This window comes from Echinops telfairi, unplaced genomic scaffold, assembly GCF_000313985.2.
Source record: "Echinops telfairi isolate 266 unplaced genomic scaffold, ASM31398v2 ScPeMD7_7465;HRSCAF=8503, whole genome shotgun sequence".
NCBI lineage: Eukaryota > Metazoa > Chordata > Mammalia > Afrosoricida > Tenrecidae > Echinops > Echinops telfairi.
In genome coordinates this window covers 10140506-10159210 of record NW_022111365.1, presented here as the reverse complement: position 1 = coordinate 10159210, position 18705 = coordinate 10140506, and the positions used below count along the sequence as shown (strand labels likewise).

At 37.2% G+C, this 18705-nt stretch overlaps 1 protein-coding gene and 1 pseudogene across 1 annotated transcript in view; both read left to right on the top strand.

The window, feature by feature from the left end:
* The window catches only part of WDFY4 (WDFY family member 4), a 404997-nt gene that overhangs the window by 255506 nt on the left and 130786 nt on the right, over window positions 1-18705 (top strand). The window contains exons 40-42 of the mRNA XM_004716253.2: window positions 3974-4180; window positions 10092-10143; window positions 11237-11403. Of these exons, the coding sequence (XP_004716310.1) occupies window positions 3974-4180; window positions 10092-10143; window positions 11237-11403 (426 nt within the window). The remainder of the gene's footprint in view (window positions 1-3973; window positions 4181-10091; window positions 10144-11236; window positions 11404-18705) is intronic.
* On the top strand, window positions 14133-17484 carry LOC105979828 (annotated as a pseudogene).

Here is an 18705-nt window from a genome sequence, read left to right as displayed (position 1 = left end):
ATTCCCTGTGTTTCCAGTTCCTATCTGTACCAGTGTACATCCTCTGGTCTAGCCAGACTTGCAAGGAAGAATTCAGATGATTTTACAAATTTTTAAAACAAAACAAAAACAACATAAACTAGTTTTTAATGAGCATACTTCAATTCATGAACATTAAACTTTGATGAACATTCCAGAAACCAGAAACCTGAATATTCTTTAATAATAGTATAGGAAAGGGCCTTAGGAATCATCTATATCTAACATTAAAATTTAATAGTTGGCGAATATGAGGTCCATGAACAGGAATGACTTGTTGAAGTCAACACACTAGTAGCAAGTATGTTAACTCTCATTACACGGTCAATTCCGACGACTGGGGTAAGTATCTTCAGCATCATTGTTCAAGCGTTGCTGTTGTTAACTTTTGTTAAGTCAGCCTCATCCCATACACAATGGAATTAAATACTGCCCAGCCCTATGCTATCCCCATGATTGATTGTATACCAGATTATTTTCCTAAAAAAAACAGTTATTTTGTGGTGATGGATGAGAATATGCACAGCAAAACATACACCCATTAAACAGTTTTTACTTGTACAAATTAGTGACTTTAATTACATTATTTGAGTTGTGTAACCATTCTCATTCTCTTTTTTCTGTTATTAATCCCTCATTAACCTAAACTCACTTCATCCTAAGATTCCTATATAAAATTTTGAGTTGCTGTTTTCAATTTGACCCCATATATACTTTTAAAGGGTATAGTGTTCAAGGTAGACAACTGCACTAGTTAAACTAAATAATCATTTGGTTTTAAGAAAACTTTAGGGAATATTTTTTGTTCAAGATATAAATATTAACTCACAGTAATAACTTTAGTGGATCATCCACCGTCCATGGCTCTATGAAGTCTAGAGTCTAGGAAAACTTAAAATTATGTTTTGCATTTTCCCATTTTGATTAGATTTCGACTATGGAATCCAGGATCAAATATTCAGTAATGGCAGCTGGGTACCATCCAGTTCTTTTGGTCTCATGATAAAGGAGATGTAAGGGTTTTGGGGGCGCCAAGCGGAATTAAAGGTCCAATTGGTAAAGTTTTAGAAGCAGGCTTTATTGAGAAGCTTGCGGACGGGTTCAATAACTCACGTATTGAGCTAATGAAACCGCGCGAGGGGAATTTCTGGCTGCGTTTTTATATCCCCTGGTGGGAGGCACAGCTGCGAACAGGGACTTCAAAGGGAAGCGCTCATTAATTTTATCTATAGGTCCGGGATGGGTGGAATAAACACATCTTCAAAGGATGCAGGGAAGTGGTCGTTAATCTTATCTATAGGTACCGGGGGCAGGTGAAGTAAACATATCTTCAAAGAACATTCTTTCTCGGGGATATCTGGTTCTCAGAACTGGTGATTTTCAGCGAGGGGAGGGAAGGCCGATGTGAGGGAGGCCCATGAGAGGTGAGTTCTGAGAACCAAGAAGGTGCTGGATTCAAAATGGTGTCCCTTGTGCCAAGACCAGGCAGGAGGTAGTTGTTTATGTGAGCAATTAGCCACACATTTCATTTCCTCCTCTAATACTGAATCTCCTTCTTCATTTCCTGCTACTGGAAATACAGATTAGGTTTTGTCCCTTGGATTTTCAAGTGAATGCTTTTAGGATCCTAGGAACTACACAACAAAGAGGAATACCTAACGCATTATTAGAAGAGTTAACTTGGATGTCCCATGAATCTATGAGCCTACATCTCCTGTGTTAGGCTGGATTATCTAGAGTAACAAAACCAGTGACACACATGTATGTCTAAGAAAGAGCTTTATATCAAGAAGTAATTGTAAATCAAGAAGGTTTTTAAAAAAAACCTTTACATCAAGAAGGCATCCCAGCCTAGTTAACCAGAACCCTCTTCAGATACATGTAGTTGCAGCAGGCTGATGAAACAGAAGTTGGAAGCAGGGTGATCAGAGGCCCATGAGTGCAGAGTATTATGGATACAAGGTCTGTTTGCACATAAACTAGATGGTCGTGAGTGGACTCATGTTCATGAACATGTTCATGTTCAATTCATGAACATTAAACTGACAGCCCCTAGGTTGCTTTCCAAGGTCAGTGACTCCCTTGGAGCCTACCACCTGATTGACCGGTTGGACTCCACACCTACTTCCACATAGGTACCATCAAATTGTCATAACATCTAACCACCATATCTCCAAACCAAGGCATGAAACCCCATGAGGTGTTTGTACTCAATAGCTACTCTTTTGTGTGTGTCACAGTTGTAAAGATATCACACAACTTTGCCAAGTCAACTTTGTACAGGTGGACAACTTATTGACAATTGGCTGAAAAAAAACCTATGCTTAATCAATGTAAGTTTCCATCACCACAAACTATCCTCTATTCCCCTTCCTGCCATCCCTGGTAAGTCCTGTAATAGGAGTTTGTTCTCTATAGATTTGTCCTTTCTTGTCTTTTTATATAAGTGAGGTCATATAGTAATTTCCATTTTGTGATTGATCTGTTTCACTCAGCATAAATTTTCCAGTACCATCAATACGGTAACATGTATTGAGACTTCATTTCTCCATTGTATTATATACTTAAATGTTCTTTTTTCTATTCACCTGTTGAATGGCATTTAAGGTGTTTCTACTTTGGGGCTTTTGTGAATAATGCAGCAAGTCTCTGAATCTCTGCTTTCCAATTTTTTTGATATATGCCTATGTTGGAATGGTATTGCTGAATCATATGAAAGTTCTGTCAGTGTTTTTTAAGAACTACCACACTGCTTTTGTTTTATGGTTTTGTAATTTTTCATTCCCAATTTTCCCACATCCTTGCCAGAATTTGTTATTTTTTATTTATGTTGCTGGTTAATATTAGCCATTCTAGTGGGAGTGGAATGGTATTTTGTTGCAGTTTTGATTTGCATCTCTGAAGGCTAGTAATGCTGAGGTGTTTTTCCTGTTTGGTAGCCATTCAAATGTCTTCTTTGGTGAAATGTCTATTCAAATCCTTTGTCTATGTTATGATTGGCTTGTCTTTTTTATTAAATTGTTTAAATTTTATATATAGTTTTATTATTAGATTCTTGTCAGGTATGTGGTTTCTAAAAATAGTCTTCCAGTTGGTAATTTACATTTTCACTTTTCTTGGTTGTTTTTTGGTGAAAGAAATGACTTTCATTTTTAAGAGCGGCGAGGTATTTATTTGTCTCTTCCTATTGATGCTTTTTATGGTATATTTTAAAATCCGCTTCTGAAAATCAGGCCTGACAGCGTTGTCCCTCTAAAAATGTTATGACTTTAGTATGCACACTTTAATGCCATAATCCATTTTGAATTTATTTCTGTTTATAGTGTGAGGCATGAGTCCTATTTCATTGGGGAAACTCAATTTTTTCAGCACTGTTTATTGAGAAGATTTTTCTTCCTCCATCTAATGGATTTAGCACCCGTAAAATTTTAATTGACTGATTGTTAAAAGACCTGTCTTCCTAATCATAGTCTGAAAGGTCCATTGAAACCTCATCAACATTACAACCACATGCAAGCTTCTTTGATAAATAGAAGGAAATCCTTTCTCTGAAATCAAATCTAGATCTCTTGCATGAAAGTTGACAATTTTACCATTGAACCACCTGAGTAATGTGGGAAATTGTTTGTCCATGTTATAAATTCACTGCAAATTTTATAAAATAGCTGTCCGTTCATCCTTTAAGACCTCTGGGACATGGTGTTTTCTAGCAGGCACTTTTAGTGGCCAAAGGAACATAAGTTTTCTCCAATTTAGAATCAGTGCTCAAAGCCAAGACATAACTTTCCATTTCCTAGCCTGGTTCTAACTTCAAAGAATTCCTACATGCCCATGTGGGGCGAGGGGAAAGGGTGGTATTTTTCCACACAGTTATGGAAACTGTTGAGCAGAGGAGGTCCGTCGTCAGTCCAGAAGGCCAATGTAACCAGCGTGATGTCGCACTTCTCCTCCTCAGAGACAGAGATGTGGCCACATGAAGGCAGCCAAAGCGTGGGCCAGCACCAAGGAGCAACTTTTTGGGGAGCTGGGTTTGTGGGGCCAGACAATGGCAACCATGCCTTGGTCACGGTGGGAGTTGGACTGGAGAGAAGGACCTACTCGCATGAGGAGAAGAATCAGACGTTTGTCTCCACTGGTGGCCCTGCGCCAAGCAACTGACAAGGTAAGGACTTGGTTCCGTGGGAAAAACATAGGCTCTCATGCTATGTTTGAGACAGAAGATACATAGAAGTTTCCCTACCTCATTTTCACCAGTAATTTTCATTTCAGAACTGTTTTAAATTGCCAGAAAATACAAAAACATACATCATACCCATCACCCTCTACATTATATCTTCAATTAACATTTTACATTCTTCCGATACATTTGTTAAAACGAATGAATGAACAGTGGTTATTAGGTAAAGCCCATAGTCTTTATTACAGCTTCCTCTTTGGGTTAGAAAGTTCTTTGGATTTCAACAAGTTAATGCTGTCATTTAGCTACAAATACAGGAACATACACAATAGTTTCTTAAACTACCCTGTTTCTCCTTCTCCCTCTCTTCACACCAGAGGAATTACTGATCCTTTCACTGTTCTTATATTCAATTTTTGAGTTGGACAATTATATGGTTTTCTGTGCAGGCAATAACAAATTCAAGAGGAATGCTGACACATTGTCAAAAACAATATTTCAAGATCTATCTTTAAGTACAATGCTATATGTAATAGGATAATATCAATAGCCTCCAAGGGAGTTCGGTTAATACAACTATTATTCAATTTTACACACCAATCACTAAAGCTAGTGATAAAGGAATTTAAGAATTGTACCAACTTCTTTCATCTGAAGTTGATCAGATATGCAATCATGATGCATTGATAATTATTGTCAATTGGCATGCAAAAATTGGAAATAAAAAGGATCAGTGGTCTGATACTATGACTTTGGTGACAGAAATGAAACTGGAGAATGCATGATAACATTTTGCAAATCCAATGACTTCATCATAAATAACTTTTTTCCAAGATCATAAACACAGCTATGCACGTGCTGTTTGCCAGATAAATATATAGGAAGGAGTAAAATTCACTATATCTCTGGGAAGAGTCAATGGAAAAATGACTCCATGTCATCAGCTAAAACAAGGCCAGGAGCTGAATGTGGAATAGAAAATTGAATATTCATGTACAAGTTCAGGTTGAAGCTGAGGAAAATTAAAGCAAGTGCATGAGAACCAAACTATGACCTTGAATATATCCAACCTGCCTTTAGAGAAAACCACAAGAACAGATGTGATGGATTGAGCACTAAGGAATGGATTTTGGGATGATAGCAAGAACAATCTTATATGAAGAAAGCAAGAGGTCATTAAAAAGATAGGAAAGGAAGTAAAGGCCAAAGTCAATGTCAGAAGACTCTTGCTCTTGATCATACAGTGGTGAAAGTTAATGAAAAAAAATGAAGTGAAAAGAGCTGAACAGAAAATTTCAAAAGGCAACTTGAGAGTACAAAAGAGTATGATGATGAAATGTGCAAAGACCTGGAGTTAGAAATCCCAAAAGGCAAAATATACTCAGTATTTCACAACGTGGAAGAACTGAAGAAAAAATTAAGGCTCAAGTTGCAATATCGAAAGAGTCTATGGGAAAAATATTTGAACAATGCAACAAGGATCAAAAGAAGATGGAAAGAATACACAGTCACTATCTGAGAAAAAAATTTGCTATTCAACCACGTCAACAATACCATACTATCAAAAACAAAGGGTATCTACGGCAGAATTCCAAGCTGCATTGAAGGCAGGAGCCCAATTGAAATAGTTCAAAAAGCTGATCAAGAGCTGAAAGTACTTGCTCATCCATGCCATGAAATTTGTAAGACAGCTACCCGACCAACCTACTCAAAAAGATCTGTATTTGTACCCATTTCAAAGAAAGGTGACCCAAGAATGGGGAAATTATCAGACAAAATAATTGCTATCAGATGCAAGTAAAATGTGCTGAATTCAACAATGGTTACAGCAGTACATCACCAGAGAGCTGCCAGAAATTCAAGCTGGATTCATAAGAGGAAGTGGAATGAGGACTAATTGCTGATGTCAAATGGATCTTGCCTGAAAGTAGAGAATAACAGAAGGATAATAACTTGTGCTATATTGACATGTGACTGTATAAACAACTATGTATAACATTGAGAAGAATAGAATTCCAGAACACTTACTTGTGCTCATGTGGAATCTGTACATGGACCAAGAGGCAGTTTTTCAAACAGAGCAAAGAAGCATTGCAAAGAGGAAAGCGAACTTTGAGAATGATGAGGGCAACAAATGTATAAGTGTGCTTTACACAATTGGTGTATGTATGGATTTTGATGAGTTGTATGAGCCCCAATAAAATGATTTAAAAAAACACAAAAGGTGAACATCACAGTTATATCCTTTTACCATAGTTATACCATTTGAATACTGAGAAAATAATAAAAGAAGCTGCTTTATATAAAGAAGTGTGTGGCACCAGGATGAGGGAAAGGTTTATTCACAACCCAAAATATGCTGATGCTACAACTTTCCTTGCTGAAAGTGTGAAGAACTTGAAGCATTCGCTAATGCAAATCAAGGACAGCAACTGTCAGTATGAATTGCTATTTAAAATGTAAACAAAAATCCTCACAACCAGAAGAATAATAATAATCATGATAAATGGAAAAAGATTGAAATTGTAAAGAATTTCATCTTGCTTGGATCCACAATCAATGCTCATAGAAGCAGCAGTCAATAAATCAAATATCACTCTATGAATTTAATGCCATTCTGACCCAAGTCCCAGCATAATTCTTATAGGAAATGGGGGGGAAATCACCAATCTTATATGGAAAATAAAGAAACCCAGGATAAACAGTACACTAATAAAAAACAAAACACATTAAAAGCCACCTCTTGCAGTTGTGTTATATGTGTTTCCAGGTTTTGGTATATGAAACCCAGAATTGATGAGCCTATAGGGACAGCAAGTAGAATAAGGGGGTGAAGGTGCAGTAGGGGGTAGGGGGTAGGTAAAAGGGAGACAATGTCAAGGAGTCCAGGAAGAAAAACAATGTTTGGAAACATTGTGGTAGCAATTGTACAATTCTGCTTGACATGATTGAACTATGGAATGATATATGTATTAACTCCCAATTAATAACAATTAAAAAAATAATAATAAAGTAAATTCAGGAAAGGTGTAAAAAAACAAACCAAAGCAAACGAAACAAAGTAGGAGGGCATTAAATCCCAGATTTCAAAACCTATTTTATAGTCACCACAATAATAATTGGTGTTGGTACAACAATATATATGTAGACCTGCTTTTTGATAAAAGACTAAAAAGCATTAACTCGAGATAGCCTTTTCAATAAATAATGCTGAAAAAAAATGGATCTCCACCTGCAGAAGAATGAAACAAAACCCATACCTCACACTATGAACAAAAATTAACTCAAGATGAATTAAAGACATAAATATAAACCTTAGAATCAAAGATCACCAATGAAATAAATCGGGACAAACACACGGCCCTAATATAAGGCATAAGGACACTACCAAACATTATGAAAACACTTCCAACACTATGGAAGCAAAATAAAAGACGGAAACCTTCTGAAATATGATGTTTTTGTACATTTGAAAAACTGCCTTCAAAGAGTAAAAAAGGAATATACAGATTGGGGAAAAATAATTGACAATTATATATCAGATAAAGGGCTAATTTCAAAAATCTATAGAAACAAAACCACCTTACTAAGAAAAACACAAATAACCTAATCAAAAAATGGCCACAAGACATGAATGGATGATTTACAAAATATGACTTCAGGCATTCAACAATCATATGAAAGAATGCTCTCACGCATTCGCTTTAGGAGAAATACAAATTAAAACAAAAATGAGATACCACCTCAAATGGATAATCTTCGCAAAATTCAAAAACATAGAAAATAATAAATGCTAGATAGGCTACGGAGAGATTGGAACACCGATGAGTGCGATGGCACTATTGTACAGCCACTGTGGAAAACAGTATGGCCCTTCTTGAAACAAATGTGAATTCAAATACCCCATGATCCTGCTATGTCTCTATTGTATAAATACCCTAAAGAACTAAAAAGGACGAAACTGGAACAGATATATGCATCACCCTGTTTACCACAGCAATTTATATAACACCAAAACAGTGGAAACAATCAAAACTCTGTGCAAAATTGGATAAAGTCAGTTACAGACACAAACTGGAGTATTATACATCCTTAATAGAATATAATAATGAGTCTATCAAACACCTCGTGACATGGACTAAATTGGAGCACAGTACAGTTAATTAATATCGTAAAGATCAATATTTCATGACACCTTTATTATAAAGGGAAAAATAGTTTTTCACACCAAAGGAAAGTACTTTGAAGCTATAAGGAGGGCAAGTGGTAGGGAAGAGGGGGGAGGTATACAAAGATAAGATAGGAGGGTAGAGAAATAAAAAGAAGAATCTACATGGGGTGGTGGGTACTTTACTGAGATAATGTCACTCTTTTACAATGGGCTGTGGAACGACAAATAGTACGTTCTTCGTTATATGTGTTACATTCCACACGCAAAAGGTAAAATAACAATTTTTGTGACACCCAAGCTAGTTTCAAACAATGCAAAACAGAAATCAAACAGATAGCATTGGTAAAATCAGCTGCATAAGACCTATTTAAAGTGTTGAAGGGGAAGGATGTCTACTCAAGTGATGGTATTTTCAATTACCTCATATGCTTGTGAAAGTTGAAGAATGAATAAGGAAGATGATAGAAGAATTGATGCGCCTGAATTAGGGTGTTGACAAAGAATATGGAAAGTACCTCGGATTGTCAGAAGAACAAACACATCTGTCTTGGTGGAAGGACCACTAGAATGTTCCTTAGAAGCAAGAATGGTGAGAATTTTCTCCCTACCATGGATACGGTATCAGAAGAGACCAGTCCCTGGAGAAGGACTTCATACACTAGAGTAGAGACTCAGTGGAAAAGAGGAAGATGTTCAATAGATAGATGTTCAATTGACACAGTAGCTACAGCACTGAGCCTAAAAATAACAATTGTGAGGATGGTACAGGGCTGAGCAGTGTCCTGTTCTGTTGGGCACAGGGTTGCTATGAGACAGAACCACTTGAAAGCACTTAACAACAGCCATATCCTGTAACCTCATTTTAAAAAGTGCCGTGTTTGTTGTATTTTCAGTGGGAGGGTACACAGCTGAGCAGTTCGTTTTGTTTTAATAGTGATTCTGTCATGTGTGCTTTGGACAAGCTAGAATGTAGGTAGGTAATGTATGCAGACCAACATATATCATACAATAATTTGGTTTTGATGTCGTTTAACAGATTCATGAATCCTCCCAGGTATCTAGAAATGACTTTCAACATAGTCCAAATGTACAATTGAGTTATATTAATTACTTTTGTCATGTTTTACAATAATCACTTGGTATTAACAGCAGATACTCATTGTTCCCCAATTGCTCATTTTTTCTCTCTTTCTTCTCCCCTTGCTAACTACTAATAGTCTTAAATTTTTTTACACTTGCCTTTTCTAGATATTTCATATCAGTGGAGCTAAACAATGTTTGTAATTCTGTGTCTGCCATACTAAGCATAATGGGTACACTAAGCATAATGGCTTAGGTTATCCAAGTTGGTGTGTAATTTTTTTCTGCAGTACATTTCCTGGAGAAGAAAAATAATTAGCCATCCCTGCTCCCTTCTCCATTGCCCCCCCCCGAAGCAGACATTCAGTATGCTATTGAATGACATCTTGGCATGATCTTTGGTAATTACTCTAGTTAATGGATGATTGTAGAGCCCCCCCCCCTTGATCTTGAGTATTAATGCTTGTATTTTATTGTACTCCTTTAGAATTTAATATTTATGTCTCCTTGATGGTCAGTCTTAAAAGCATATGAGTAATCAAAAGGGGACACAAGCATATGTATGTTTGTCAATCAGTGAAATGGGAGATAAGGTACATATGAGGGTGCTGTATTTAATTTTTCTCTTATTTGGTCATATTTCAGGAGATTGAAGACAGAAACGATGCTATTTCTCAAACAAATGGTAGAAACCAAGGTATTTTGTTTATTTAAACTTTTTGTTCAGTAGCTAAACAAATTATTAGTTCATGTAATATATCATTAATTTTATTAAATATTCTGATTTTAATATTTTTTGAATATAAAAGGCTTCAGGTCCACAGTAGGGAGTACTAAGATGTTTTTCCTTAACTTCATCATCCCAATGAAAATACCCTAGACCTAGACCTAGACCATTAAGGGAATCTCTCTTGAAACAATAATGGCTTTCCTCCACCCCCACCCCCACCCCCTCTGGCTACGGAATTGTCTGATCAATTAACTATACCATGGAGAGCTTAAAAGTTTTCCCCATTAATGAAAATATATATTAGATAAATAACCCAAAGCATATGGGAGGAAAATTTTTTTAAATTATTGGTCTAGATATTTAATATATAAATTGTTCTGTTGTTCAGTTATAACAGCTGAGAATATTTTTGATATATTAATGTGTTCAATATGTTCATATAAATAATTCAGTGTCAGATTACCCAATAAGCAAGGCAGGCATGGGGTTACTTGTGCTTACTTACTTACTAATCTATTGTGAAATTTTCACATTTTTTTCACTACATCAAAGATTCTGCTTTGAGATGTGGTTCCCACCTGTCTCTTTCCCAATGATACAGCACCTTCCTACAAAATAAAAGTCTGCTTCTGTATAATCCTTCACTAGGATAGAGTAAGCAACATAAGCGATATGGTGAAACCCATATTAAATTGTCCACTACAGATTAGTAAATAAGCACAAATAAGTTAGTGCCTTTGGGCAGCCCGTCCCTGAAGTAAATGGATAATCAAATGAGCCTCCAGGAAATGATTGCTTCATCATAGTTCATTTTGAAAATCTTCCCTGGATTCCTTGAGAACTGTAGAGCACTCAGCTTTGGGCACACCAAATCTTTGGGCACACAAACCAGAGTGAATCACATGGAGGAGCATTACAATACCACGTGATTAGAACTAACACTATGCATCAGAGCCATGCCATTCATTTTCAGAGACAGTTAAGAGGTACACTGGGAAAAGCATTCTGTTTGCAGCTTTCCTGGAGCCATGCCAAAACTATGTGCTTTATGCTGCCACAGATGAACTGATGCCAAAGAACGCTGAGAGCAAGCAAGACAAGGTGGTCATGGATTGCACCCAACTGACTTTCTTCCCTGCCTTACATGAAACTCTGCATTCAGAAGACTTTTTAGAGCTGTGCAAGGAAAGACAAGTTATTTTACAGGAGCTTCTTGATCAAGAAAAGGTAATACATCCTATCAAGACTATCCTTAAAGACTGTTAGACATGAGAAAATTAAGCTTCATTCATTCATATGGGAAGTGATTTCTCCATTCACTATAAAAGGTACTAATTAAATAATCAAAGACACAGGCAATGCCCTTAGATTTGTGGGTCCTGAGCCAAGGGTGCAATTGGAAACCTGGTATCAAAATATTTAAAAATTTTAATTAAATCTAACAAATTAAGTAAAATATGCTCTATCCTTATATTTTGCCCTTTATAACAGCCTACAAAACCTGTTTCAAGCTTAAAATTCTTGATTTTTCTTATAGTTTGACACCTAGTTCTCCTGCCCATTACTTGATGACAAGGATCCAGCCCACGCCTTAAAGGGCCCTGGGTGCATGCATGTGAACAACCCAACCCTTATGGCCATGCTGTCCTCACATACCTCAACCCACTCAGGCCCGGGAGAAAGCACACTGTGGTTCTATGAACCCTCAAGAGTGGTTGATTGTGAGGTCTGCCTATGTTCAGGAAACAGACTCAGGTTCAAATGAACAGGAAATTTAGGGTTTCGGATGCCTGGACCAGACTTAGGGGAGCCAAGACCCCAGGTATGCATGGTTCCTTGGCATACCTCAACAAAAGCTAGAGGTCATTCCTGACATTATAAAGCCCAGAAGGGCTTCTCTCCAATCCAAGACTTAGATGGAATACAAAGCACATGACTTAAAAAGGATGGGAGTTCAAGTCTTAAGTTGGCCATATTCTTAATGTTGTGTTATTTAGCAAGGCTTGGTTTTCTCATCTTTAATGTGGATTTTACAACAAACATATGATTAAAGTCTTTCAGGGTACAAATGGAAGTTAAGGGACTAGCTCAGATCCAGTCACTTAAGGGTTCTTATTAAAGAGTAGTTTTCCCCCTTTTACAAAGGTTGAGTGGTTTAACGTCTCCTAAACAACCTTGAATATAAGTGATGATAATATTCCATTGAAACAGCAGCATAGATAGGGCAAGATAAACCAGGCATGTGACGATGCCACAGAGATGAAAATAGAAAGTGAAGGCGTATCTGTCCCCAGCATAAACAGCCCATGAGGATTAGTGTAGATCTGCCTGGAAGGCCCATCTGAGCATCCCAGCTTCTGAGAGTGGGTTATGAGGTCAGACAGTCTGTGATATATTTGAGAAAGTGTCCTTCCCAGGGAAAGTTCCTTGCTGAGACTCCAGGAGAGAGCTTATCTCAGGGTTTTCAATGTTTAGAACTAGTTTAGAATGGCTAGTTAGAAATACACTGGCCAAATGAACTGCTATATAGGTTTAAGTGAGTTGTTTAGTTACTTTCAGATATGGTTAGAGTTCAGGCAACACAGTTCTGTAAAAGTACCATACTTATACCTGTATGACCTGAAACTTCCAGAAACGGAGCACATTTTAAAATCCAAGTACACATAGCCACTATGCCTTTGATGATTCGCCTAGCTGTGATAGCCGGCCCATAGACATTTTGACCAACAGCAAGGAACTAATCTTGACCTCTCCTTGCCATGAAACCAAAAGACTTGGTCTCTTCCTCATCAGTGTCTCTAGTGCCCTCTGCATCAATCCCTACTATTGGTTCTGGCACAGATTAATCTTCATTACTTCACCTGTCTGTCTTTCTCACCATATTGACATTCCTTAGTGAACAGTTGCTAAATGTCTAATCTCAAACATGCCCAGAGAAGCCATGCAGTAAATGCTGATAAATGACTATTTTAATATTCATGTTGATTTTATTTTATGAAAATAATACATATCAACATACTGTGCAAAATTTGCAAAATTATACTCAACCATATTAAATATACACACATATCTAGTTCTTAAGGAATAATAACATAAAATTTTGTAACCTGTGCATGTATGAACTCAAACCCTATTAGCATTTTTGACTCCTTATACATCATATAGGTGATAGGTTTATTGTGCCAACTAGTCCTCCAAAGGAACATGTGGGCAGAATTTAATCTGCTCACAGCTTGTTTGAAGGGTGACTGAGATAAATGCTTTCCAAGGCTGGCATCCCATCTTTCTTTCTCTCTGGTGATCAGACCAGCATGCTGCTGCTTGAGCTAGTTCTTTACCTCAGCTGTGTGCTGCACTACCTGTAGGCTGAGCCAACCTGTGGATGTGTCACTGTGCATACATCTCTAGAGCTTGAGACCCCCATAGGGGCCTGCTTCATTAAACTCCTACGCTACTGACTGTTGCTGCCCCACCCTGCTGTCTGCTGCTTGTGGGCTGAGTCTGCCTGTCTTGTGTGAAGGCAGACTGTGCCTTCACCTTCCTTGACCTTGTACCTCAGCCTGCATGAGTTGAAGGAACCTTCAGTATATTAACTGCTCTAGGAAAGTGAGTTGAACTGAGCCCTTTGTACTGCTGTGTGGCTGTGTGGACTAATTAGCCATTGTATTCCTTCTTTCTTTATAAACTTATATATCTATCAATTGATTGATCGATAGATAGATATAATCATAAGTGTTCCGGTTTGTTTCTCTAGAGAACCCTGCCTAACACAATATACATGCTAATGTATGAGGGAGCATTGTTCATAGGGTTTGAGTTCACACATGCATGGGCTTATTACAAACAAAATATATTTAAACATGCCTGTGATCAATGGATAGCTACAAACAAGTTCTCCCGGTAAAACACTTGCTTAGTTTCACTGGAGTGCCTTCAAAAAAGGACCAGTCAAAACCATGGCTTCCAAAAGTCCAGTTAAATTTGAGATAGTGAGTGGTCATTTCAAAAAACCATGGTAATGGTTTTTGATGTTTTCTTTCTTATTTCAAAAGAGGAAATCTTGGTCGATTTTCTTAAAAGATATAGGGCAAATCGTGGGGGCTTATAATAAAAAGGTTTAACAAAATTGATTGTATTGTTGAGAAAAAGTTCAGGATGTTCCTCTGAGGATTTTTACCCCATTATAATAATGTCCCTTATTGTTATTTGAGGGGAACAAAGGCTGTCCTATGATAATATTGGAAAACTTTACTTGATCCACCATACACCTGGATCTTGTCCCTTCTGACCTCCTATAACTCAAAGAACATTTAAAAGTAACAGAATTTGAATTTCTTGAATATGCCTAAACTGCCATTTTGATTAGAATGCAGACATGTTAGAGAGATAGAATCATTGCTTTTAGAAGTGTATAGCCATAGATAGAATAAGTCCTGGTGGTCTAGTGGTTATGTGTTGAGCTATGATCTGCATGGTCAGCAGTTTGAAACCATCAGCAGTTCCTTCGGAGAAAGACTGGGCTTTCCGCTCTCATAACCAGTTAAAGGCTTGGAAACCCACAGGGGGCTGCTATGACTCGATGACAGTGAGTTTGTTTTGTTTGGGCATTTTTGAGACCTAGATGGAGACTATCTTCAGAAATTATCACTTCATACTGGTTACTATTGTGTAATATAAATGTTAGGATTCTGTAGCAATACTTTTGACTTACCCTCATATAATTTGTTAGTTGCTGTCTTGGTTATTTCATAAGGCTATATCAGAAATATCACAAGTAGATGGATTTAACAAACAAACAAAAAACATTGTTTTAAGCTTTAGAAGCTAAAAGTCCAAATTAATAGCACTAGTTTTAGGAAACTTCTGGAGGGGAGTTTGGGTCTCTTCAGGTTGTTTCCTGACTCCGCAACAATTACCTTGTGCATTGGCATTTAACTTCTCCCATTACTGCTATTTGCTTGTTTAATTCCTTTTATGTCTAAAAAGAGATTGATTCCAATTACAACCTATACAAATCCACTGTCACTCACTAAACAGACAGTTCATTCCCAAATGGGATTTTAACCACAGCATAAGCCCAAACTAAATTCACTGCTATCTAGCCAATCCCAACTCTTATCTATCCTGCAGGGCAGAACAGAACTCGTCCTTGTGGGTTTCTGACATGATAACTTTTTACAGAAATAGGAAGCCTAGTCTTTCTCCAATGGGGCAACTAGTGGTTGCAGTTAGCAGCCCAAATTGTAACCATTACATCTAGTGGTGGAATTAAAATAATTTAACAACCAGTTCACTTCCCTAATTACCATTTTAAGTATAAAAAAAGATATACAAAAAGGTACTTTATTATTTAATACAATTACTACTCAAAGAATAACAATAGAAGAGGTACACAAAACTTAGATTGTTTTATGAGTTTAAAATATTAATAAAAATATTTATTAACAGCTGAAAAGGAAACAATAAAACTGTTCAAATATTTCCCCATTGCTTCTCAATTAACTTCCTCACTTGCAATATTCTTCACTTTCATCTGAGCAGCATTTACTGTTTGATTTCTCCTTAACTATGTTTTCACTGTAGGAGAAGGATTCCAGTTCTTTAGAGGTAGGCCAGTTGGACAAGAGTCATTGTGTTCGATATATTCAAAACAGGCAACTGCTCTTCGCAGAACATATTATGTTCATCTTTGCAAAACTCCTTACTGCTTCTGCTGCATCTACACCTATTGTTCTGACAATGTTTTTAACTCTTTGAACACTCTCAGGAATTGCATCATGTGCTCATAATACCTCACAAGAATTTGGAGCATAAAATAGAACTTAAACTAATGAGTGTGTCACCCTCTGGTTATTTGACACTTTTTATTTTTATGTTATGTTTGTTTACTGAAGTAACAAATGCAAGAGAATAAAAATGTAGTACTTAGCAGAAATATAAGTTTCATAGAATGAGTAAATAAATATTACAAGCAAAGTTCCATCTAATTTTTTACACTCATGGATAGAATGAACATCACTACAGGCACTAGAACACTATTGAGCAGATGAATGTTAAAAAAGAATTAGAGGTAAGGAGTGTAAATTTACTATTTCCACATTAAGTGGCTGCCCAGCCACCCACCTTAGACAGAACTCTGATAACAAGTGCCATTTTAACCAACAGTTTGCCAAACTCAACACAAGTTTAGGTATCAGTTGTGCAGAACCATTGCGAACTCACTGACTCCACCCCCATACTCCCACTGAGTATGCTCCTGGAGGAGGCTATTTTACCACAGGATAGAGGTTAAGATGGACAGGCAGCTCCAGGAGCCTGATATCAGGAGGATGTGCCAGCCAGGGTTGACCAGGACTAAGTGGTACCTCAGCAAATGTATGCAGTATAAATCCAAGATAGTGGGACAGTAGGGCAGGTGGTTCATCTGGAATCTGATGCTTTCCACATCTGTCTCAATCATTCACTGAACACAGAGAAGAAGGTATGAAGCTGTGTGTCAGCAAGTTGAAAGATGATATGAGAAGTGGCTCCAAATTTGCACGTACTAGAACTCAGGGCCAATCGTTGTTGAAAAGGTTGACACTGTGAAGATTAATCAGATCCATTCTGTCATCATTGTGCCATGCTCTGATAAGACAAAGGACAAAGTGGAATTTCTCCAAAGCAGTTGTCTTTGGCTTCAATGAAGGCAGAGAGATTTCCCCATGAGAATTGTTACAGGTATTTTTCCATTCTATATAACTATCTGGCCATCACATATTGACTTTTGCATACAAGCTATTTACTAGGTAATGGATCAGGGTTTTGTTGGTATATTTTTCCTGTTTTATAAAAGATAAAAGCACAAAGATTGACCAAATGCTCTCTTTCCATACAAGCCCCAAAGAGCTTCAAGACCCAGTCCATACAAGTCCCCTCATAGTCCATGAGACTTTTGGAGCTCCAGCCAGCACATCTTACTTTGAGCCCGAAGGAAGATGAAAGATATGAAAAAACTGATATCCCGATGCATCTTGTATCTCATGTCACCAGTGGGAATGTATTCCTTGAATCATCCATACAGTTACCTAAGATTTTGTACATAAAGGAACAGGGTGCATATAGGAGGTTCCATACCCTTGCACATCTGGACTCAGTAACCAGGATCCATATGGTTCTATGTTTACCAAGAACCTGTGCAGTCAGATGTCAGTAGTCAGTGGGCTTCTCTTACAGTGATTGGAAAACACGTTGTTGCAAAATCAATAGCATTTGCAGGAATTGCAACAACAAAAAAGAGCTTATGCAAAATTTTCTTCCCTAGAATAAAGCAGGAAACCAAATAGAGAAAGCCAAAAACATTCAGATTTAAAATTAGGCTAAATCCATTTTGAAGAAATGTAAATCTGAAGACTCACATTGCCTGATTTGAAGACTTACTCTAAGGCTACAGTCAGGGTATGGTATTGGCAGAGGATAAAAACACAGAACAATGGAACAGGGTAGAGAAGCCAGAAACAGACCCACATAAATATACCCAACTAATTTTTACAAAGGTGCAAAATCAATTAAATACAGGAGGGGGGAGTATTGTTAATAAGTTGGCATCTGTAGGCAACAAACAAACAAAATCCCTTCAACCTAAACTTCATACTTTTAACAGAAATTAATTCAAAACGAACCATAAACAACAATAAAATATAAAATTTTTAGAAAAAATAATTAGAGAAAATCTTTAGTTATCTAGGGCAAGTGGTAAATTCTTGAACTTTACCTTAAAAGCATGTACCACAAAATGAAAGCATTGACATACTAGATTTCATCAAAATTAAAATTTTTTTGCCCTGTGTAAAACTTAAAAAGAAAAGATAAGCTATAAATAGATAGAAATTATTTACAAACCTTATACATCCCTGACCAATCTAGAAAATATAAAGAATGTCCAAAACTCCAATGCAAATAATCAGGAGATGGACAAAAGGCATGAGTAGATATTTCAATGAAGAGGATGTGTGGCAAGTAAACACTTCAAAATGTTTTGGATACCATTAGTCATCTGGGAAATAATACCACAGTGTGCAACATCACTGTACATATATCAGAATGTCTAAAGGGGAAAAATAATGATTATGCTGTAGAATTTGAACAGAAAAACGGATCTGTCAAATATACATGGGAAGGTCAGAATCTTTGAAACCAAGGAGGCTGTGGCACCAACCTTTAAGATCCTGAAGACTATTGTCCAACCACGTGTTGTGACAATTACATAATTTCCTGTCAACTTGAGTGAAGGGATGAAGTCTAGCCTATCGATCAGGTCACAGTCTGATGACCTCATTTGGAGGCATGAAGGAGATACAGTTACTGGGGGCTAGACCCAGTCTCTTTGCCTCCCCTTTCTTGCTGTGGAGACACTAAGAGAACTGGAGGAGAAACGTAGAGACCCACTAGCGTTGAGATCCTTCCTCTGCCACTGAATCCATAAGACCTTGTACCCACTGGCATGTGATCTTCCTGCATTTGGCACCATTCCATGTGCTGTGTGAGTCT